Source organism: Periplaneta americana, chromosome 7 (assembly GCF_040183065.1).
Source record: "Periplaneta americana isolate PAMFEO1 chromosome 7, P.americana_PAMFEO1_priV1, whole genome shotgun sequence".
Taxonomy (NCBI): domain Eukaryota; kingdom Metazoa; phylum Arthropoda; class Insecta; order Blattodea; family Blattidae; genus Periplaneta; species Periplaneta americana.
The window spans coordinates 58,099,027-58,124,279 of NC_091123.1; the positions used below are offsets into that span (position 1 = coordinate 58,099,027).

A 25,253-nucleotide genomic window follows, 5' to 3' on the forward strand; every position below is an offset into this window, starting at 1 on the left:
AAAACAAACACAAATTAAAATAAACAATAAAAATCATTATATTGAATCCTCTAGATTCAAAACCCCCTAAAGATCATTTTGTTCACAATTCAGTTATGCCCACATATTGCTTGCTAAGAATGAATTCTAATGATTTATATAGTTTTAATTCAAAAAGCCTCTAAATTTAAAGCAAAAATTTTGTTAAAAGTAACTGTTAGGTTGAAAATTCCCTCCATTTGCCACCAGTTACTGTCAAAATCCTTCAATTACTGAAAGTGCATATAGGAGATTTTGAATCTATAGAATTTAATTTATTACTTACACTGCCTCATTTAGAATTCGCAAGTTTATAAACTAAAGAAGGTAAACTTGCGAATTCTCAGTAAAGGCAGTAGAGCAAGTGGACAGCTTCAAATACCTGGGTGTATTATAAGCAGTAACATGAGCTGCTGCCAAGAAGTCAAAAGGAGAATATCAATGGCAATGGAAGCATTTAATAGAAAAAGGAGCATCTTCTGCGGACCTCTGGAAAAAGAAATAAGGAAGAGACTAATGAAATGCTTTGTGTGAAGTGTGGCATTTTATGGGGCAGAAACATGGACATTACGACGAAGTCAAGAGAAACGACTAGAAGCATTTGAAATGTGGATATGGAGAAGTATGGAGCGTGTGAAGTGGACAGTCAAAATAAGAAACGAAGCTGTGTTGGAAAGGGTAGCTGAAGAAAGAATTATGCTTAAACTGATCAGAAATATGAAATGGAATTGGCTGGATCACTGGTTGAGAAGAAACTGCCTTCTGAAGGATGCACTGGAAGGAATGGTGAAAGGGAGAAGAGTTCGGGGCAGAATAAGATATCAGATGATAGACGACATTAACATATAAGGATCAAATGAAGAGAGAAAGAGGAAGATAGAAAATAGGAAAGGCTGGAGAAAGCTGGGTTTGCAGTGAAATACCTGTCCTTGCTCAGAACACTATGAATGAATGAATATGTAATTTTAGAACAATCAGTAGAAAATTTCTAGTTAAGTGTGTGTTACCGGTTATAGGAGGTTAAAGAAGGAAGCACACGAGAGAGAAAAAGAGAGAGAGAGAGATAGGATGAAAGCTTCCAATCGTGGAGAAAAGCTATTATTGGTCTACAGAATACATACTAACCCCCGACAGACATCATGGTGAAATCATGTGTGACATTGTCGCTGAATGAAAAGAATTAGTCATTGAAGTGAAGGAAAAAGATAAGTTCTATGTAGGGGAATGGAATGGAATTTAACTGAGGGGGGCACGGATGGCCCAGCACTGCGACCTGTTGAGATCTATTGCGCTAACCCTCGATATGGAATTGAGTTGCATGCCTCAGAGTCCCTACGCGCACCGCCCTAACCACATTGACCCCCTTAAAGACCGGTCCCTACAGCCGACAGAATCCATATACCATTCCTGCTTCGGCAAATTCCCCCAAGGCCCCCCTGTCGGTCCGAGGCGAAACTCCTCCCCCGAGTAAGTCCGCCTCGGGTGCCATTGCAGAAGCTTAACTACAGAAAAACGTCGCTTAACTACAATCTACAGAGGCTGGTCAAGAGTGTCAGCAGCTTCGGGAGGCCGCCTGTAGAGTGATCTGAAAAAGCAGAAACGGAATGATGAGGAAAGGATGTTGGAGGAGAAAAGGAAGTGGAGAAGATGAGTGGGGTTCCAATCGCCTGATAAAGTTACCTGATATTCATCCATAGGAATGAGGGAAAAATCCGAAAAAAACCTCACCCAGGCAACTCGTCCTCACCGGGAATCGAACCCGGGACCGCTGGGTTCGGAGTTAGAACGGTGGACTCTATGTAGGGGAAATGAAAACGTGGTTCAAGTGTGACAAAACGCACATTTATGACACGCTTAAAGAAAAAGATAAACTAATAATAAACGAGTGCCTGCAAGGAAACGGTCGAATGAAAAGGAAGGCGAAGATAACCTGTAACGAAATAATCAACGAGATAGTAATAAAATTATGATGTAGTAGTAACAAAAGCGCATAATCTACGTCAGCCAGCGTCGTCGCCGAGGCTCACGCAAAAAGGTATATAATAGTGATAATTTTATTATAGAGGCTCCTAATGTAACGTACAGGCAGGCTACTGAGCAGAGAAATTTCTAACTTGTACATTTGTACACCAATTAATTTGAAACTTTTACCACAAATGAAGACATGCATTACACAAATTTTCATTTTGATATTTTAGTTAGTTTACTTATAATTAATTTTTGTATTTTTTTTAATACGGAATTATTTCTTTCTTTCTATACCTTAGTTTAACCTCTCCCTTTTAGGTTAATTTATACGACCCACGCCACACGGGCCTTACAGGGTCGCGACCTGTCGAGAGAGGAATTTGTCTACTGATTCACATACATACTTTTTTGATCACACAAGGACATGGAGGGCCTCCCCGGATGAGGGATTAGCTCAATGCCAGAGCCACCTCCGATACATCACAAACATTTGGAGGATTCAGAGCCATAGTGGGCCAAACGCCATTTCTTAAAAACGGAGAAAGCGAGGGTTAAAGTTAAGTGAATACCAGAGTTTAATGAAGATGACAAGTCATTTAGTTTTAATGTACGTACTTTATGTTACTTGCTATATGTTTCCATTGAATTATGGTAATAACTTCATTTTAACCCTAGTTTTCTACGGATTTGGTAAGTGGCGCTTGGCGCACTATGGTTCTGAACCCTTCATTTAAGACATTACACACCATTTACTCACACATATGAAAGGATTAAGAGAAGTATCGCCGTCCATGGCCGGACTTTCAAGAGGTACAATCCCGGTATTTGCCTGCAAATAACTGAGGAAACCATGGAAAAGCTCAGTTAGGATTGCCGGCCCCTGGGATCGAACCCAGGATCTCCTGAATGCAAGGTTAGCTCTCTATCACTCCGCTAGCCCGCTCGGTAATACTGAATTATAATTTTCCCAATTTTCAAAGTTTACATAATTTTTTTGAATGTATATTTAATTTATTCCTGACAGATGTATGTAAAAATATGACACATGCTTTTCATATTTCTTCAATTACGTTTTGAGAAAAAAATGTTTACCCTGTTAGTTGTTAATTGTTCGATTTTTTTTTAACTTATCACATCCTCAAAACATGATTTCAATACTTTGAATAGCAGAAGAAAACAGACAATGCCACTTTACTTCACGTGATTTTGTGGACTTCTGTGCAAATTTCACTGAGATTGGAGAAAAACTGCATTCATTAGAGCATTTTGATAATACAAAATGTTTAAAATTGAAAAATCTAGAAAACGAGTGTCAAAGTACATGTATATGACACTATCGATAACCTTCTTTCCATGCAGGTCTATGACATAAATTTTTCTCCTACATAACAGCGCGATATGTGAACTCAGTGAGAAGTAAAATTAGTTACAATGAAGAACAAAGCCTGTCAGAACGACAGTTGAGTGTCAGTTTAAAGGGCTGCAGGTTACGCACGCTCTGGACTCCTTAAATTCGTCCTGAAGGGTTTTACATTGTCATAGGGCCAAAATAAACACAGATTTAGAAAACTGAAACATTATTTTATTTTTTAGACTTAAAAACAAAATTTCCATTTTCTGTTTTTCTCGTTATTTTCGCCTTAAGAATTGAGTAGTTTTCTATAATGCGGAAACTTACCCAATTCCGAAAAAAATGGGGTCCCTTGATTATTATTATTATTATTATTATTATTATTATTATTATTATTAATATTAATATTATTATTATTATTATTATTATTATTATTATATTTTCATTATTATTCATATATTTTAAAAAAGGCGTATGACATGGTTAAGAGAGAAGTTTTATATAATATTCTTATTGAATTTCGTATTCCCAAGAAACTAGTTCGATTAATTAAAATGTGTCTTAGTGAAACTTACAACAGAGTCCGTATATGCCAGTTTCTATCTGATGCATTTCCAATTCACTGCGGGTTAAATCAGGGAGATGCACTATCACCTTTACTTTTTAACTTCGCTCTAGAATATGCCATTAGGAAAGTTCAGGATAACAGGCAGGGTTTGGAATTGAACGGGTTACATCAGCTTCTTGTCTATGCGGATGACGTGAATATGTTAGGAGAAAATCCTCAAACGATTAGGGAAAACGCGGAAATTCTACTTGAAGCAAGTAAAGAGATAGGGTTGGAAGTAAATCCCGAAAAGACTAAGTATATGATTATGTCTCGTGATCAGAATATTGTACGAAATGGAACTATAAAAGTTGGAGATTTATCCTTCGAAGAGGTAAAAAAATTCAAATATCTTGGAGCAACAATAACAAATACAAATGACACTCGGGAGGAAATTAAACGCAGAATAAATATGGGAAATGCGTGTTATTATTCGGTTGAGAAGCGTTTGTCATTTAGTCTGCTGTCAAAAAATCTGGAAGTTAGAATTTATAAAACAGTTATATTACCGGTTGTTCTGTATGGCTGTGAAACTTGGACTCTCACTTTGAGAGAGGAACAGAGATTGAGGGTTTTTGAGAATAAGGTTCTTAGGAAAATATTTGGGGCTAAAAGGGATGAAGTTACAGGAGAATGGAGAAAGTTACACAACGCAGAGCTGCACGCATTATATCCTTCACCTGACATAATTAGGAACATTAAATCCAGACGTTTGAGATGGGCAGGGCATGTAGCACGTATGGGCGAATCCAGAAATGCATATAGAGTGTTAGTTGGGAGGCCAGAGGGGAAAAAACCTTTGGGGAGGCCGAGACGTAGATGGGAAGATAATATTAAAATGGATTTGAGGGAGGTGGGATATGATGATAGAGACTGGATTAATCTTGCTCAGGATAGGGACCAATGGCGGGCTTATGTGAGGGCGGCAATGAACCTCCGGGTTCCTTAAAAGCCAGTAAGTAAGTAAGTATTATATTTTCTTCGCGGTCCCCCATTAATTGTTCTTTGGATTTCCAGAGAGCCGCGGCCCCCAGTTTGAGAATGATTGTCTTAAGCTATAAAAAGAAATTTATCTTGCACAATTCCACATTAAAGAAAAAAATTAGAGAAAGACATCCGATAACAATCTGTGACGAGACTGTTCATGAAGGGCCAAGGCCAATGAGCCGACTGCTGACCTCATTTATTTACAGTACACTCCTCAGCAAAGGGGAAAGATCAAGCAAAGGAAGTAAGGGTCCCTTCAGACGAGGCCACTTTAGAGGAGCGTTAGTGGCGCTGCTTAATACACTAAATTTTTGTAGAGAATTTTTCAGTCTTCCAGTAAACATGGACGTAGAAAGAGGTATACTTTTGGCAACTTTGCTCAACCGGAGAAAGAACGGACATAAAAATAGAAGAACAATCTGGGTTCATCCATTAGTTTTGGAAAAACTGAATCGAGGACTATGCCGTACCTTGTTTGATGATTTACAACAGGACGATAAAAAATATTAATTTAAAATTACGGAAATCAGGGACAATAGGCCTATGGCATAAACCATTTTTCTGTTTAATATTTAAGAGTTCAAAATTAAATATAATAGGCAGCAAACAAGAAACCATTCATAGCACGTAATTCAATCAATAGGCTATACTACAATGTACTGTAATGGTAAAGTCAAAGGCCGTGGTGTAATTGAACCAGGTTCGAACCTGAGATGAATTAATTTTTTTTATCTCTTTGTTAATTTATTTACATTATTTTAGATCCGTTACTTTATTTTAACATGAAATAAAGGAGATTTTACTACATAAATAATATATCCCTAATTCGCACTTCTCCAGCTATTTAGTTGTCTAGTGTATGTTTATATTATTATTATTATTATTATTATTATTATTATTATTATTATTATTATTATTATTATTATTATTATTATTATCGTCATTCTATATTATTCTATCGTAACATAGCCTGTATACTGTCGTGATGGTGTAGGTATAGGGAATTGGTGGCCCAATAGTCGTCCGTTAGCAGCGCTACGAACGCGCTACTCACGCGCTACTGACGCGCCACTAAAATAGTGGCCTGGTTGTACTCCCATCTGAAACCTGCCATTTAATTCTATATATCGCGACGAGAAGCATCACTTTCAATGGCCGACACCAGCGGCGGAGCCAACAACCACTCAGAGCGTCTGCGCGCTACTGATCAGAGATGGCCGATATTTCACAAACCGATATTTTGAATAATTTCGAGGGAAAAATTGTTCCGGAGCCGGGTATCGAACCCGGGACCTTTGGTTTAACCACAATTTAAGTCACACGGAGTTAGTGTGCACTCGAAGTTGGTTGCTTGACGGTTGTCAGCCCACTTTGAGGTCTGTGGATATAGAGGGAAAAATTGGATCGGTGTCGGTTAGAGTTCCCGAGTAGCTCAGTGGTAGAGCGTTGGTACGTTAAACCAAAGGTCCCGGGTTCGATACCCGGCACCGGAACAATTTTTCCCTCGAAATTATTCAAATCAACTTTACAGAGAGTTGTAGCTGAAATCTTGATTTGCATAATACACGTCACTGTTCGTTAACAGAAAACCACAATTTAAGTCACACGGAGTTAGTGTGCACTCGAAGTTGGTTGCTTGACGGTCGTCAGCCCACTTTGAGGTCTGTGGATATAGAGGGAAAAATTGGGTCGGTGTCGGTTAGAGTTCCCGAGTAGCTCAGTGGTAGAGCGTTGGTACGTTAAACCTAAGGTCCCGGGTTCGATACCCGGCTCCGGAACAATTTTTCCTTCGAAATTATTCAAATCAACTTTACAGGGAGTTGTAGCTGAAATCTTGATTTGCATAATACACGTTACTGTTCGTTAACAGAAAAGCACAATTTAAGTCACACGGAGTTAGTGTGCACTCGAAGTTGGTTGCTTGACGGTTGTCAGCCCACTTTGAGGTCTGTGGATATAGAGGGAAAAATTGGATCGGTGTCGGTTAGAGTTCCCGAGTAGCTCAGTGGTAGAGCGTTGGTACGTTAAACCAAAGGTCCCGGGTTCGATACCCGGCTCCGGAACAATTTTTCCCTCGAAATTATTCAAATCAACTTTACAGGGAGTTGTAGCTGAAATCTTGATTTGCACAACCGATATTTTGTCTCAGGTATTTTTTTGTCACAGATAAACCTGTGACTGACGACGCGAAATATCTGTGACAAAATATAGCTATCGAAATCTGCTCCGTATTCAGTAAGTGGTGTTGATTCAGTACTCTGTGACTGATAGTTTCTCCTCTACGTCGTGGGTTTGCGCATGCGCATGATACAATAACAGCAATCGGGCGGTAATATGATTATTTTGTCGTGACATTTTGTTCAATGTTATTTTTTGCAAAGTGATGCTTTGTTGCAAAGTTATTAGCGGCATTATAATGATATAATCATGAGTCTGACATTTTGTTTTCATAGTCTGTATATATGTTTTATAAATGTTTTATGTATTTCACGAGATCTTTACATTTTCATATAACTGTGAACTTATGTTAACTTACATGTACTGTATTTTCCACTCAATTTTTACGTAGTAACAATATTTTTTCAGTTATACTTTTAATTACAAACAGAATAGTTAAATGAGCCTACAACATTATTTTAATAACTTTACCTGTACTTCTGTCATTTATGTATAATCCAGTTTGAATGTATAGCTCAAACACGAACAGTGCATCTTTGTATTAATTAAAATAATTAAACTTAAAATAAAATTATTTGTAATATGTTCATTATGTTTTTTATGGTTATTAACTCTTAGGAAATAGCGCAGTGCTTCCTAACATTGGTACTCATGTGGAGTGTTATTTCACCCCAATTAATAGGCCTAATCAATGTTCTAAATTTGATATTTAGTGATATTTGTCTAGATATTGTTAAAATCATCAACTTGCAAGTAATTTTCAACTTTTAAATATAACAATATGGAATAGTTAGCAAAAATTGGCAATTTTATAAATTCCAAAAAGATCTGACATCTAGCAGATGGTAGCCTACTCCATCAAATCATTCTCATTGCCCTTGCACACTTTTAAAATAGGCCAGAGGCCTACACTTACACATAAACGGGATAATTAATTACATTTGAAAATAAGGGGTATCAAACGTAAATCATGTTAATTCACTCCGTGTCACTGAACGTTATGCTCTTCCGAATTTTCGAAGCATTTCTCACAAGCCGACAACAGTACCTATAGTATTAAAACCGAACGAAACAAAACTGGCTAATATGGTGGGCAACTTATTTGGCTAAACTAACCTTAAGGTAGTTTTCTTCTTATTCCCCTTATACCCCTTGCATATACGAATCTGTGACAGGTCAGGTTTGGTTAGTTGAAGCTTTTATTATGCTTAGACAACGACTAAATTAGCGTTGAGGTAGTTATCTTCCTACTCCGCGTATACACCTTGCATATACGAATCTGTGACAGGTTAGGTTTGGTTACTTTAGGCTTTGTTATGCCTTGCATATACGATCAACTGCATCTTCACAAGAAATCAAATTCAACGATTTTCACTTCCGAAATCACCTAAACTACCTCAGCGCTAGTTTAACCCGATCAACTACTCTCCACAAAAAATTCCTTATAAATGCAACGATTTTCACGTCCGAAATCGATGAAACTACTTCAGCGCTAGTTTCACCATCTTACTATAAATGATGTAGTGATTACACGATTTAAATAATAACACCATTGTTACCAGTACTTTATTTTGTGTAAAATCCTGTCTGAGCAACTGTTTTGTTTTGTAATTATTTTCCAAAGTTTATCCGAATGCTTATGTTTCGTTAATTTTTATTCTATGACTCAATATTGTAATGTAAATGCACGACTTAAAATAATTTATCCATTATATTACCTAGCCTATATATAATAAAAAGGATCAATTTTTAAAGCGATTAGAATAATCACATAACCTCAATTTCTCCATACCCAACTACATTTAATAATTATCAACTGATTCAATATCCACAATATAACATCTTGGTAACATGAGGTTAATTTTCGACATGTTACTGTTCAGTTAGGTATGTATTTATTTGTTGGGTTTTCCCATATAAATCACTGATGTGTGGCGTGTATAGAGAAATCGTATTCACATTCAATATTTCCTGTTAATTTTTATCGATGTGACAAAATATCGGTGTAATTCATGCATATTGTGCTTACTTATCGATATAAAATATCGGTGTGACAAAATCACAGGTAAAAGTCACAGATATTTAATTGTCACACTCACAGTTGTCACAGATACTTGAAAATATCGTTTAAGCTCATCTCTACTACTGATTCTGTGGTCGTTAGAGATGGGAACGATATATCGGGTTTTACGAAATACCGATATTTTCGTTTCGATATAGCGATATATCGATATCGAAATTTTTATTCAGTATATCGTATAATATATCGGTTTTATCATAAATTTATCAATTTTTTTGGAATTATTATCATTATCAACAACAACAAAATTCACACTAGACAACTCCGATAATTCCCGACAGATGGCACTACTGAAGGTGGACAGTTACATAATTATTGTGCAACCTCACTCAATACTTTGTTCTAATTGGCTGCACCAAATTCAAAATGCAGCGTGTGCGAACGTGAGACAGACGGTAGGTTTATCTACTACAGTTTTAATATTGTTATTAATGTTCTCCAAGGCAGGAGAGCAACTCCCACCCTGAAAGAGAACCGTCTGACTTCAAAACGGGTATCAGAACTTTTATTTCTATATTGTGAAATGGAAAGAGAAACAAGGATATAATACCGATGTGGCATTTGTTTACGTCTATGATTCCTATACAAACATAGTGCTGACATTCTGTTTTCTTATTATATCTTGTAGTGCAAAAAAGTCTATCCCTATAATCATCACCATTGTTGTTTGGAATGTTGGAGTGTAAGAATAACTTGCAATGTGAACTTACTGTAGAAGGATTGTATCAAATCAACTGTGAAGTTTGTTAAAACTTGTAACATTCTAAGTATGGTTTACTTACATTTAAAAATAATTACAAGTTCTGTTTATTTACATTTAAAAATGATTACGTTGTTAGGTAGAAAAGAGCATTATACCTGTGTCCTGGATTGAATCGTATATAAAATTAGAATAATTGAATCGTGTTCCAATATCAATACTCAACCTCCCACTATATCATTTAAGTTCCCTTGCCTCCACCATAATTTTGATTTAGGTTAGGACCTACATCATATGGTATTGAAAATGTATTGTTTATTGTTACAATTTTACATTTATGCTTTTGACTGTTATGATGTTACTTTCAATGGTAAAAAGGAATATTAAAATTTAAGTAATTTTATTGTAATACAATAAATTTACGCCTGAAAATGCAATTTGCTTAAGGAATAGCGATATATCGATAATCGTTCGATATATCGATATATTTTCTGCGATATATATCGTTTAGGTTTGCAATATATTGAAATATCAGTGTATCGGTATTTAATTTATTTCCTCCATCACTAGTGGTCGTGGCTGTGTCTAAAGGCCTCCATTTAATACATTATTCACAAGCGGCAGTGCGTTAGCAGCGCTTCTACACTGGTGGCCATAATTCTGGAAACTTTTTGTTTTTGTATTGAATTATTATAACATCTGCATTGATTCACAGATTTATACAATCGAAAATGTTACTCGTGACTAATCCGTTAATTATGGGAAGATCTAAATATTAATTTCAGATTTCATTATTATTTCTCATTATATCCTGTATTAATTATTATTAATCGACAAATCTGTCTCACATCTCTTGGACTTACTTCAGGTTTTCTACCAGTCCTAGGTGTTGTTTTACAAGATTTTGTGGATTTGTACTTCTGCCATACCTTCTCGACGCCAGACACTGTAGCACCTTTACCAAGTTTCCTTGCAATTTCCTTGAATGTATAACCTTCTTCTCGAAGTGTGACTGCCCTAGAACGTTTCCAATCCTTTCGTGCATCCATTGTGATAAAAGGATCAATAAAATTTGTTGTAAAGCAATCAGGTGTTACCCTAACGAAATCTTAAGTCAGACTAATGATAGAAACACACTAATAATGTCCATATTTTATGCCAACAGTGCTCAACAATGCTTCTACTGATCAACGATAATCTTAAAATCAACAATGGACCAGTTTTTATTACGGTAAATAATGGGAAATTATAATGAAACCTGAAATTAATATTTAGATATTAAACGACAAGAACGTAATACATAGTAATGATTATTTATTGTTAAAATATTCAGGATTTATTGTAATACCTTTATTACAACCCCAAAATTAACGGATCAGTCATGAATAACATTTTCAATTGTATAAATCCGTGAATCAATACGAATGTTATAATAATTCAGTACAAAAAAAAGTTTCCAGAATTTTGGCCACCAGTGTAAAAGTGGTTTCGTCTGAAGAGACACTCTAAGTGCTGAGCAGTATTACTGCTTGCATAATGAAGTTTTTCCTAGTCATACTCTTACCACAGTCTACTATATACAGTCGCGAAGCTTGAGGTGTTTTTTTGCAAATCTCCAAGCGGTTAGCAACTAGAAACAATACACTGTCCATGGTCGACTTTGGACTGTGTCGTATTTCTATCGAGTGCTAGCTCGTTGCGTATTTCACATTGATGCTTGTGAAATGTTCGTTATTGGTTGTAATGAAAATGTTAATGGCTAAAATATAATAATTGGAATAATAATATGGGACAAGGAGGAGACGTTTGTAGTGATATAAATTGTAGCAGCAGTAAGAGAAAGAGGTCAGAGTTATCCTTTTTCCGAAAGATTCAGAAAGGTTCCTGGGTTTCCACAAGAATGCTGTGCAGAAACAAAACTCTTCATTTTGAAGTTCTCTGTGACTGTTAGAATACATTATATCCTTAAATTTCACAATGAAATGTTTCAGTCTAACCGAAAGGACATTAGATACCGGTTAAAGTTTTGTCACTTAGGCTGCTAAATTTCCAGAGAAATAAAGGTTAGGTCTACTTTTTTTTCAGAGGATATATTTTTAATTGTAGCTATTAATTTTGTTGTTATTTTTATGTGTCATTTTACTAAAGACGTAGAAAAAAATTAAGTTTGTTTTAATGAAATTTATTGATCACGTTTTATTTTCAATTCTGGTGGGATTATTATTGCTTAGGCCTACTTTTTTTTCAAAGGATATGTTTTTAATTATAGCTGTTAATTTTGTTATTTTTATTTGTTGCTTACTAGAGACGTAGAAAAAGTCTGTTACAATAAAATTTATTGATCACGTTTTATTTCCAATTCTGGTGTGATTATTATTGCTTAACCTCACCCCGTACGTAAGTCTACACTACAAGTACCGGTACACGTAAGTTACTCCATTAATTCATATTTCCATTATTATTGTTGTAAAGGGAAATGCAAATTAATATTTATTGGTTTCATAGTTAATTATCGCTATAATCTTGAATGAGTGAAGCTATTATAGTAAATTTCAGTTCGTTTTGCACAAACAAAAATTATATTAACTTATTTCTTGCAGGTATCTTCGACTTTATGGTGGAATTTAATATACTTCATTAAAATAATAAATTAACTTTATGCATTTAATATTTCAATAATGGAAGGAAGGTTTAATTTTTCCAAAAGAACACGACAACGAAAGTGTAACATATTTTGTCGTCTGCTAGGAGAGAGATCTGCGATGATGAGGCGATAGTAGCGATCCTAGTGGTGGGCAACTACCCATGTTTGCATTTTTACTACATATTGAGCTTCGCGACTGTATATATCAGACTGTGCTCTTACTCTAATACATCTTTTGATAAGCTGTAAGGATAAATTTAATCGACCTATTAACCTTCACATCAAATTTTATCGAGATTTTGTTGAGTGCAGCTTGTATTTTTCCGTTGCTAATGAAATATAATAAATACAACTTTCTCTTTGTATGTTTTACGGATTTCGCAACAATTCGCTTACTTCATTTCATTATGTTGCCTCGATTAAATTTGTTTTCTTAATTACTATTCAGATAAATGAAATAGTATACTGCGCACACAAAAAAAAAAATAAACCTTTATGTTTTTAATTCCATATATGTACAATAGAAGACATCCTTCAAAATCTCAAAAAGAAAACATACTGACCTCATTGATAATTTATGCAGTTTACGTTTATATAGGCCAGTGGTCATCAACTGATATGCGCAGTGCATCTCCCTAGCTCGCTCGCTTGCCCCGAACAACCGAGTGTGTGGTATAGGTCGCGCCAGGGATTTTGGCAGATGGATTTTCTTAATGTGAACTGGAGAGCGAGTCCTCACCGCTGCAAGATCGGCTGTTATCTCTGTCGCAGTGGAATGGGTAGGACATAAGAGTAAACATGCACGCCCGAGTATTCTATTGAACTGTGCACAGTCACCTCCAAAAACTAAACAAATATTACAGTAGTCTATATGTGTCTTTGTTATTCCCAAGAAACTTGTTCGATTAATTAAAATGTGTCTTAATGAAACTTACAGCAGAGTCCGTATAGGCCAGTTTCTATCTGATGCTTTTCCAATTCACTGCGGGCTGAAGCAAGGAGATGCACTATCACCTTTACTTTTTAACTTCGTTCTAGAATATGCCATTAGGGAAGTTCAGGATAACAGACAGGGTTTGGAATTGAACGGGTTACATCAGCTTTTTGTCTATGCGGATGACGTGAATATGTTAGGAAAAACTCCACAAACGATTAGGGAAAACACGGAAATTTTACTTTAAGCAAATAAAGCGATAGGTTTGGTAGTAAATCCCGAAAAGACGAAGTATATGATTATGTCTCGTGATCAGAATATTGTACGAAATGGAAATATAATGTTTTATATATATGTATATGGAGATATGTTAATCCTTAGTCAATAGATAAGACTGAGTTTTACGAAATACGAACATTAAGGGATGGAAAATGGGAGGCAGTAATGATCAAAATAATTATACCGATTTATTTTTTTTAACCAGCAGACGTGCTGCCTTTAAATTTAAAACAAAGATTCACTCATAAAATTGGGTTAGACTATTCATCTCATCTCTCAGAATTGTTTCTAAAATGTATAAGGAAAGTAAAAAATTCAATTTCATGTAGGCTACTCCCTTGAAATAACTTCAGTTTTTTTTTTTTTTTTTTTACTTCCGAGTAGAGAGGAGAGAGAAAGAAGTCGACGATTTTAAAAATTCACTAAACTATATTTAACTAGAGACGTAACATTTAAAATGAAGGTTACTCTCTACAATATTGGTTAAACATTCTTACATTTTTTAAATACCATATCCTAAGGTACTGATGAAAACGCAGAAGGGAGTGAGAAATCTCATGTCATCCGATCTCGATGAAAGTCGATATCTGGGGATCTTTGCGATCACAGAATACGAATAAGGTATTATTTAGTCCGACTTTGTCCCTAAAGTGGTGGAGTGGGACAAAAATGGGTGAAAAATTAAATTAGATATCTTAGGGGGTTTCGAGACGAAAATTACGAATAATACAATTTGTGCGAATTCAATATGCCAGCTTCAGTACTATGAATTATATTTTAAAAAATTAAACATCGGATATCGCACAGGTAACACATGTACAGTATTTAAGGGGGTATGTAACACCTTTTGATAGTAGGCCTATACATTTAGTAAAATCCAAAGTGTAATTTCTACATATTCTGAATGAATGTTGTGCTGGAATTTAATATAGTCATCAGCCATTAATAAACAACTTTTTAGAATCCATAAAATACAGTATTTATTGTGAATGGTAATTATATTTTTCAATTGGTGCAATTTGTGCAAGGAAAATTGGTTTATCCGATATTTTGTAGGATTTCGAATATTTTAAAATGCTTTCTTCTCTGTTCTATTCACAATGTGCGCGTGAAGAAATTACTGCCCTTGTAACATCCATTACAATCCTATTTATTATACTCTTATATAAATCTAACTTCCGCAGCATGCAATTTTATCCAATTAACCAAATTATATTTTGATTCTTAAGAAGAATCGTAATTTTATTAACTTGAATTGTCGCATCACCAGTAGATGATCCCTAGATTATTACTGGACAGATCTTGTAGATTGATCTGGTAGTCTAAGGGTAGGATTATATATGCGCAATGCAATGCTTTTTCCTTGTAATTAAGAATTAATTTAATTTAGAAAATGTAGGAGACGTATTGTAAAATCATTGCGAACGGAAGTCATTTACATTTATTAAAGGTATTCTTTGAGTAGGACTGTACTGTGATGTGTTTCATAATAAGGATAATTGATATGAGCTGCTGTTATGAAAATATGAACGACTCAGAATGTTATCGCATCTCATTCTCGCAGCTTACACAAACAATATTGGCTCGCCTACTGGAAATGTCATCGAGGTCATCTGCCAAAATCGGTGCCTCCGACTATAACGGAGCAAAGGTTCCGTGCAGTAGCTGTGTCTCTGATTTTTAATGAGCAAGACGTTGGACATGATTTCAATAAATGAACATTAACTTTATTATTGCAATAGAATATTTATATAGTCTTTTACATATACAAACAGAATAAGACATTAAATAGCGGCAGCACAATTGTTACATATGTATTACTGGCACAATTGCAATTAAATACTTACTTACTTAATTACTTACTTACTTACTTACTGGCTTTTAAGGAACCCGGAGGTTCATTGCCGCCCTCACATAAGCCCACCATCGATCCCTATCCTGAGCAAGATTAATCCACTCTCTATCATCATATCCCACCTCCCTCAAATCCATTTCAATATTATCTTCCCATCTACGTCTCGGCCTCCCCAAAGGTCTTTTTCCCTCCGGCCTCCCAACAAACACTCTATATGCATTTCTGGATTCGCCCATACGTGCTACATGCCCTGCCCATTTCAAATGTCTGGATTTAATGTTCTTAATTATGTCAGGTGAAGAATGCAATGTGTGCAGTTCTGTGTTGTGTAACTTTCTCCATTCTCCTGTAACTTCATCCCTCTTAGCCCCAAATATTTTACAATGAAAGAGTAATGGAACGGAGAAAAATTCTTTCCGGCGCCGGGATTTGAACCCGGGTTGTCAGCTCTACGTGCTGACGCTTTATCCACTAAGCCACACCGGATTCCACCCCGGCGTCAGAAGAATCGTCTCAGTTTTAAGTTCCAACTCTTGGGTTCCCTCTAGTGGCCGCCCTCTGCACTACGTCATAGATATCTATGAACCTAGGACCGAAGTCCATACATGTGCTGAGGTGCACTCGTAATGAGTGACTAGTTGGCCGGGGTGGAATCATATGTACTTCGGTACAATATAATAATACCTGATATGCGTAAATCACTTCGTGATTTAAGACGGCGCTTATTCCGTCGGATCCCGGCCAACTAGTCACTCATTACGAGTGCACCTCAGCACATGTATGGACTTCGGTCCTAGGTTCATAGATATCTATGACGTAGTACAGAGGGCGGCCACTAGAGGGAACCCAAGATTTGGAACTTAAAACTGAGACGATTCTTCCGACGCTGGGGTGGAATCCGGTGTGGCTTAGTGGATAAAGCGTCAGCACGTAGAAAACCCGGGTTCAAATCCCGGCGCCGGAGAGAATTTTTCTCCGTTCCATTACTCTTTCATCGTTTGATGACGCAGAATATCTGCATGGAAATATCTATGTACTTCGGTACAATATAATAATACCCAAATATTTTCCTAAGCACCTTATTCTCAAACACCCTTAACCTATGTTCCTCTCTCAAAGTGAGAGTCCAAGTTTCACAACCATAAAGAACAACCGGTAATATAACTGTTTCATAAATTCTAACTTTCAGATTTTTTGACAGCAGACTGGATGATAAAAGCTTCTCAACCGAATAATAACAATTAAGTATTTAATATTCAAATTAATAAAAACCTTGTATGTATTTCTAAATTAAACACTGATTGCCACTACAAACATAAATATGCATTATCTAAACCAGACGTCTCCAAAAGCCTACTCGCGAGTAAGCACCTGAACGGAACCAGAGCCAATACGATGAGCGCGCTCCGCTTCACCCATCCCCACCTGTACTGTACTCAATGTTTATGCGCAAACGAAGAGCAGTGGCGGACTGCCATCATTATTGTGTTGGTCGGCGTGTTCCACCGTTTCACAATATCTTCTAATCATGGACGTAGTACATTCAAGGATGAATGGGAAGATAATTTTTTGTGATAGTGGCGAGAATATGAAATGTTTAATTTATTCGAAAATTCTTAAGGATGTGTTAAAATTCAACATGCGACGACAATACTCGACTCTTCACAAAGAATATCATGCAATTATAGGCATGTTGGACATTTGAAAATAATTTATTTTGGGGCTAGCTGTATAAATGTTTGTTGTACATAATAATCAGTATATTACAATACGTTTGGACTCAGTTCCGCATGACATACTTATAGTTTATTTAATTTTAGGTGAAATGTTTAGGCCTACAAATATTTTTATAAATATAAAACAAGAAAATACAAACACAAATCATACACGTGTTCTCAGTCTTAAACACAAAAGCTTCTTGCTAGCTATGTTCTAGCTTGGAATATTGGAAAATCAATGAAGCCCTTTACAGAAGCATCATTTGTAAATTCGTGCATACATGACGTTACTAAAATACTGTGTCCAGAACAAAGTCAAAGTTTAAGAAAATAAAATTGTTTCCAATTACAGTTCAGAGAAGGAACTTCAAGATTATAAATGTAATTGAATCTGAAGTCGAAACCACAATTAACCATTTTGTAGCTTACTCACTTGCATTGGACAAAAGCACAGATAGAAATGACGGAGCTCACCTAGCCATTTTCATTCGAGTAGTTAATGAACATTGTACTGTGTCTGAATGTCTTCTAGATGTAATTACAAAATATAACTGGAGAAGATCTTTTCCAGGCACTGAAAGGCACCATAGAACAGAAGAGGTTGAATTTGCAATGACTTGTGTCAATAGCAGCAGAAGGGGTTCCAGCTTCATAGTATGTCAAAATAATATACAAACGTATGATATTTTCTTATTCTTGTGATGTTATTACAGTATTTGTAAACCTAAGCAGACCATTGCCGCGATCCCCCACTGACCGCTCCCATCTGTTGAGGTACGTGTGTCTTCCCCTTCCCCTACAGCACACTGTGTTCGGCGGGTAGCATCGAGAGCACGAATGACGATACGCTTTTTGGAGACCTCTGATCTAAACCATGAACATAATGAAAGGGACTATGTTAATTTTGAAAGGAGATAAATAATTGAAATGAGAAACGACAAATTGTTTATATGGAAGAAACATAGTAAAAATAAATATTGCTACTTTGTGAAACACGAATAAAAGTTTACTGAACAATGGCAGCAATTTTTTGGGATTTGTAGATCCGCTTTTAACCCACCAACCACAACAGTTACAGCCATGGTGTTGTCCTTGGATGTACAGTAGTTCCTTCATAGGTGAGTATGATGGAGGGAAGCGCGAAATTCTTAACTGCAATGAATTTGCAGAGCACGTTTCATTATTAAACATTCAGTCCGATTGGCTACTCAGCTTCATTTACATTGTTTGTTATTAATATAGCAATAAGAATAAATTAAATTTCAAATTGTAAGATTGTGTCTATTACAAATAGACTGTCTTTATTAAAAATAAAATAATGAAACTTTAATAGAGACTAATGTCACGTATTACTGTAGTAATTTGTTTTATTTAGCAGAAGGAATGGTCAAATTATTGCGATGTTTTATTGTGTGTATGTATGTATAAAATACTGCACTTACACCTGAATATAACAGCTGCCGTGGTTCGAATTGGATTATGGCCTAAGATTTTTGGAAACGGAACTAGTTCCGAAACAATTTTGGTAGTTATTACGTTGCCAGACGCTTGTTATTTTGGAACTAATACTTTCTTGGAACCGGAGCACTCGAAAAAATTCCGAAAAGAGAACGACTTTTTTCAACACTGCTATGAAAATCTTAAAATCTGACTCCATACGTTCAAGTCTTCAAATCGTAATGAAATTCTTCCCGGAGGAGACGACGATTGTTGAGACATACTGCTTCTATTCAATATTGCAGCTAGTTCCTGCCAAAAAGAGTCGCTATTGAACGGGAGATAGGTTTCATTGAACTTTAAAGTGTTATAACCAGTGGCGATTTCTCTTAAGGAGCACAGGAGCAGTGTACCACCTCTTCAAATAACACATGTTTTCAAATGTATATCAATGAGCTGCTGTAGACTATGTGAGCGACATAATTCTTTATTATAACATTATGTAAAAATAACACTGCACGTGTACTGGTCTTGTTGACGCCTGGGACTTACGTGTACCGCTCGACACTTGCGGCACACTGTTCCATTCGAGCATGCGCAGTAGTAGTGTTTCACTGGCAGGCTTTGGAGCATGGTAGGGAGGCAGTACAGTGTGCGTAGGAGGGGTTAGGAGCACTTTCAGATGTGTTCTCAAGCTCGTTCCATCATAAATGTTACAATGAATAGTGTGCAAAATCTTTTAAATGTGTAATTTTCTATAAGACCTTTACACGAAAAGATCAAAATAAAGAAGATGGGTAGACCTACACATGAATTAAAATTATAAGTGACGAAAAACAGTAATAGAGAAGTGACAAGAAAATTCAACATTCGGACTTACGAGAAATGCAATATGCGGCTGCGACATAAAAGACGCTGTATTTTGTTTTCCTTGCCTGTTGTTCGACGGCGAACATTTATTGACAAAAACAAGTACTTTTATGAATTTTATTTATTTTTCTGTTTGAATTTAGGACTGTGCGTAGTAACTAAATAATTTTGATTATCGTTCTGCAGATATGATTGATTTGAAGCACATGAATGAAAGAATTAAAAGCACGATTCTTCAGCTGCACACACCAACAATAATGTTAAATTAGCAGTGTTGGGTCAAACAAACATACAGACATAATTGGATTCAATTGGACTGTTGAACTTCACAATGATAAAGTTATCAAGAACAGATATGTGCGTGCGGTTTTGTGGAGCTTTTGAGTTGGCTTTAAGAGGTCACGAAGACGGAAACTCATCTTTAAACACTAGTATTTTTCTTGGCCTCATCAATTTCAGTTCTGAATTAGAAGCTTTCTTAAGGAACATTTGGAAAGAGGAACAGTGTTTAAGATCACATCAAACACTATACAGAACGAAGTACTTCAAGCCATTTTGATGTATGCCATGATGAGATTTCAAAGAAATAAAGAAAGCTGCTGACTTTTTAGCAGTTAAGACTGATGAGACGACACACATATCGAATGCTTGTGAACGTGTGAACTGTGTTATAAAACGCAATATAGCGAAAACAATATTATTTACGGTGTGCTGCAATAGAAATTGAACACTTTACTTTGCTATTACTGGACCTACATAGGAAACTAATTAACTGCAATTTCTTGACTAACAAAATTATGTAAATCTATACCTACGTAACATATGTTAATAGCTATGTAGTAGTTAGTACCTATAATAATAATAATAATAATAATAATAATAATAATAATAATAATAATAATAATAATAATAATAATAACAATATGATAATCATAATCATAATAAATATTTGTGTACCACCAGGATTATTTATCACCACACGCCACTGGTTATAACTATGTGTGTATCAAATACAAAGTCCAAATTTGAGAGCTATTTTCGGAAAGACAGGCACACCTGTTGTATTAATAAAATTATTTTTTACTTTAGTGTACTACTAAAACTTTTTTATTTTTATGTTAAATGTCGTTTGCTTCTGAACATATAGTAAGTGTATGTTACTGTAATAAAATTGTTTTATTTTGTAAATCATCTCGCGATCTGCCTCAGTTCTTTACACGATCGTGACCCCCAGTTTGGGAACCAATGCTTTAATCCTTTCTCTTGGTGAATCCATATCAACACTATTTCTTTAAATAGCCACACTACTTGAAGGGATGATCAATGGAAGCAATCCTATCATTATAATAACATTTATTACTTTCAACTTACAATTATTTTCTTCTGTTCCTTTGATATACTAGAATCCAACTTCAAATCCGCTGCAAACATCATGGTCTCCTTTGTGGTTAATAATGCCAACATCGCAAACTCCTGCTTTATGTAACATGAAAGCTTCCTGAATTTCGAAACATTACGCTCCTTTCCATTTACCTTAACAGATCCAGATACACCATTTATTCTGAAACAGATAATAATACTTACTTCAGAGATCTTTAGCTCAGAATAGCTTAAATAAAACAAAATTAATTACGCATAACCATTAATTGATAAAATTAATTGATGCTGCGTCCCTGATCATTGGAGAAAGTACTACACCTAGATAAAAATGGAACTAAGGTTTAGAGATATGAACCAAATTCACTTTTAATATCTGCTGAATATGTTACTGCTATTTCCTGAACGACTCATAACAGTAAGGATGAGATGAAAATATTAGTAACACAAATGTCATACATGCAATATTTATTAATTTATACAGAATTACAAATAATAATAAATACAGGGAGTTATACCTGAAAGCTTGATTTGAATAATAATAGTACATTATGCAACGAGCCTATAATGATAGTAATTAAGACGCAAGTATGTTTATGAAACGAGCGCAAGCGAGTTTCATAATTTTCATACGAGCGTCTTAATTACCATTATAGGCAAGTTTCATACGACTTTTTATGCTCGACCATATACATTTTATTTGTGTCTGACAGAAGATCGGAAGTGACCTTGTTCATAGCTCGTGAATTGTGAGATGTACGCAGACGCGAAAGTATTGATTTTTCCGAGGAACATAATGTTATTGACCTTTATGTAATGCAGAGAATGTATAACCTGGAAATTGATTTAGAATTGAAAAACGAGATGACAAATTGAATTTATTTGAATATTATTTACAATTAACGCTAATTATTATAGTAACAGAACATAACCTTCTGCGACAGTATTGGATTTCCAGCCTCCGTGACGTTACCCTCGTCTTTCGATTGCATATCCGAGAATAATCCAAAACCTGAACTTTAATGAATAGGTGTACTTTAATGACATGCATTAAAGGACTGCTACCAGATGTATAATTACTACATTTCGGCATGGTCGAGCATAAATACATTTTAAGAGTCATACTTACTTCAAAGCATAAATTTTCTAGCGCCTTCAATAATCATTAAACTACAATCTCTGCATCTATCAATGTGAAATCTAAATGAAGAGATTTACTTGCTTCAATAGTTATTCCTTTTGAGCTTAAATGCAGGTTATAAGTTTAAAATTATTAAGCATGCTATAAAATACATTTAACTTGTCTAAAAAAAATTCAGAAAGTACACCGTGTCCCGCTTAGAGGGATCGAGAAATAAGTGATAATTTCAAGTGTAAATAATGGTTTATTAACATAACTTCTTACATAACTTTATGTAAAAACTGTCCGAGTTTCGGAGAATGCTGAATGCAACTCGATGTGTGAACCTTGAATTGCCCTGCAGACATCTAAACGACGGTATTCAGCCTCCCGCTAAGTGTTCTGTAGCATGTGTGGAGTCACTAGCGCAGCTGCACTTGTGATGCTTTGTCTGAGTTCCTCCAAAGTGTAAGCTCTGCCTCTTTCGTGCACAGCATCTTTCACAAAGTCTCAGAAAAAAAGTCCAAGGGGTTCAGATCGGGTGACCTGATTGGCCAGGCAATGGGTCCTGTCTTTCGATCCACCTATCCATGTACGACGAACATGGCGTAACAGATTTTTCTTCTGCTAGCCATAGCACACATTGAACTTTCTGTTGTGGTGTCCACATGTTGACCATGGCGTGTTCTCCTTCAAAATGGCGCCAGGCTAGTTTTAGCAACAAACAAACGAAAATTACGCATGTAGCTGTTTTCAGACTTTGTTTCGTAAACTCGGACAGTTTCTCTATCTTGTCAGATGTAAATCTCAACGATATCTTTATCTGGTTTAAGTGGTGAGCATTTATTTCTCGATCCCTCTGAGTGGCCTCTACTGTATGAAGAAGACGAGCAAGAAGGAACAATAAATAGGCACAAAAGATGGATGTAACTTATTAATTTACTTAAATCCCGTCAAGACATTCAGTAAAGAAGTCTTTCCAGCCCCTGATGGTCCAAGGATGGCAGTGAGACGTCCAGAATTGAATTTCCCTTTAACATATCTCAATATTGGCGTCTGTGTAGATGACTTAACTAGAGAGAAGAAAAAAGAAACACTGTAAAAATATTAATGTAATAGTCACTAAAAATATATTCAGATGCTAGAAAAAACAATTAAATAAGTACTAACAATTAAATAAGTAGGCTACTAAGTTAATTGAAAAGCCCTCTTTGAAGTTCAATTGGCAGAGCACTGGCTGATGATGACTGCGGGACCGGATTCGAATCACAATAATGACGGAGTCATATTTGAGCCGTTCAGAGCAAAAGTGGTGTAAGTCAAAATTGGGTAATGAGGTTTAAAGTAAAAACTAGTGGCTTGTGCAGCAAATGCTGCAAACTAAGTTCATTAGACATTCAAATAAAAATTGTAAGATTTATTTTCAATCAAGAATACCAGACATTTTGAAAGCTATTTCCTTCCGTAGTAATGAAACATACTCCCTCTGAATGGTTTTTTTTTAATGGCAAATACTCGTACTTTCTCTTGAACCTATCCACCTTCAGGTTTTGAGTTTCAACGCGAAAACGCAAGTAACAATGTCAGGACGATCAGTGGGTTTTTCATGTGGGAGTAAAACAATAACTATTTCAGGTCATTGTGAATTCTAGGTAAAACTTAAAAAAATGTCAGGTTTGCTATGTTTTCGAACAATAACATAGCATCTTGGTATAGCTGCTGCATGAAATTGAGTTGCTGAAGAAAGAGGTGGCGGAACTGAAAGGAAAGCTGCAACAGACGGAAGAACGACTGAGAGATATGGAAGCAGAGAATAGGCGGCTACGCGAGGAACGACACGGGGAGGCAAGAGAGGAGAATGAGATATTGGTGATAGGAGATTCCATGGTGCGGCATGTGGGACAGGAAAATAAGGACCTCGAAGTGCTGTGCTACCCGGGGATACGAGTCGACGAAGTGAAACTCAAATTAGAGCAACAGGAGAAAAGGGACATAAAAACTGTAATATTACATGTGGGGACCAATGACCTGAGGCGACGATTTGAGTACGTTATGGGAGATATGTACGACTTGGCTGTAAGGACGAAGGAACTGTACCCCCAGGCGAAGATAATTATCAGCGGGATAGTGCGGCGACGAGATTTTCACTGGACTCGGATTGGGCGACTCAATGAGGCATTCGACTGGGTGGCAGATAGAACGGGAGCAACATTCGTGGACCCAAATTCGTGGATCGGTGACGGGGACCTGGGACGTGATGGAGTCCATCTAAATCGACGAGGAGCGACGGGACTAGGAGCGCTGTTCTCGAGGGCGGCGACAACGCAGAGAAGCAACGACCGGGAATGACGGCGGCAAATAGTATGTACGAGTACTATTACAACGGCGGAGGAAGCGGCGACGGCGACGGCGACGGGAGAGACGGAGGCGGTAGCGACGGCCACAGCGGAAACAACAGGGATCACCAATATTATGTCATGTAATGGTAAGTCTTTAGTGGTGCTGCAGGTAAATTGTAGAAGTATTTATAATAAATCAATTGAATTCTGGAACCTGGTAGATTCGCATAATCCTGACGTCACAATAGGAACGGAATCATGGCTTTCCAGCGAAGTAGCAGACTCAGAAGTATTTAGAAACGACTATGTAACATACAGACGCGACCGTGTAGGAACAGGGGGAGGGATTTTTATATGTGTAAAAGAGTGCCTGCAAAGCGCTGAAAATTTTAAGGACTCGGAGTTCGAAATGTTGGGTGTAGACATAGCGGATGATTATTCGCGAAACATATTACACATCATCGGTTTATACAGGGCCCCGAAAGAAGGCTTGAACATACTTTATAAAATAAGAGATATGTTGGAAAATAGAAAAATCCGCGGGCAGTATGTTATCGTTGCTGGGGACCTAAACTTGCCCCAGGTAAACTGGCAGGGTACAATAGAGGGAGGGATGAGTCAAGCCCAGTCATTAGTAAACTCACTCATCTGGAAACATAACTTAATTCAAGTAACAGACAGGGCGACAAGGGGAGGTTCGTTACTAGACATATTTCTTTTAAGACCCTCAGAAATAGTCGCAGATATTGAAGTGATTCCAGGTATTAGTGACCACGACGCGGTAATTCTTG

General features: G+C 36.3%; 1 protein-coding gene across 4 annotated transcripts in view; it reads right to left on the reverse strand.

Annotated features, from left to right (window-relative positions):
- Window positions 1-25,253, reverse strand: part of LOC138703127 (ATP-binding cassette sub-family G member 1-like) — a 97,686-nt gene that overhangs the window by 29,414 nt on the left and 43,019 nt on the right. For 3 of the 4 annotated variants that reach the window (XM_069830737.1, XM_069830738.1, XM_069830739.1), the window contains exons 2-3: window positions 23,067-23,196; window positions 20,998-21,187 (exon numbers count right to left, since the gene is read on the reverse strand). In XM_069830737.1, the coding sequence (XP_069686838.1) occupies window positions 20,998-21,187; window positions 23,067-23,196 (320 nt within the window). The remainder of the gene's footprint in view (window positions 1-20,997; window positions 21,188-23,066; window positions 23,197-25,253) is intronic. The other variant, XM_069830740.1, reaches the window with a different exon arrangement.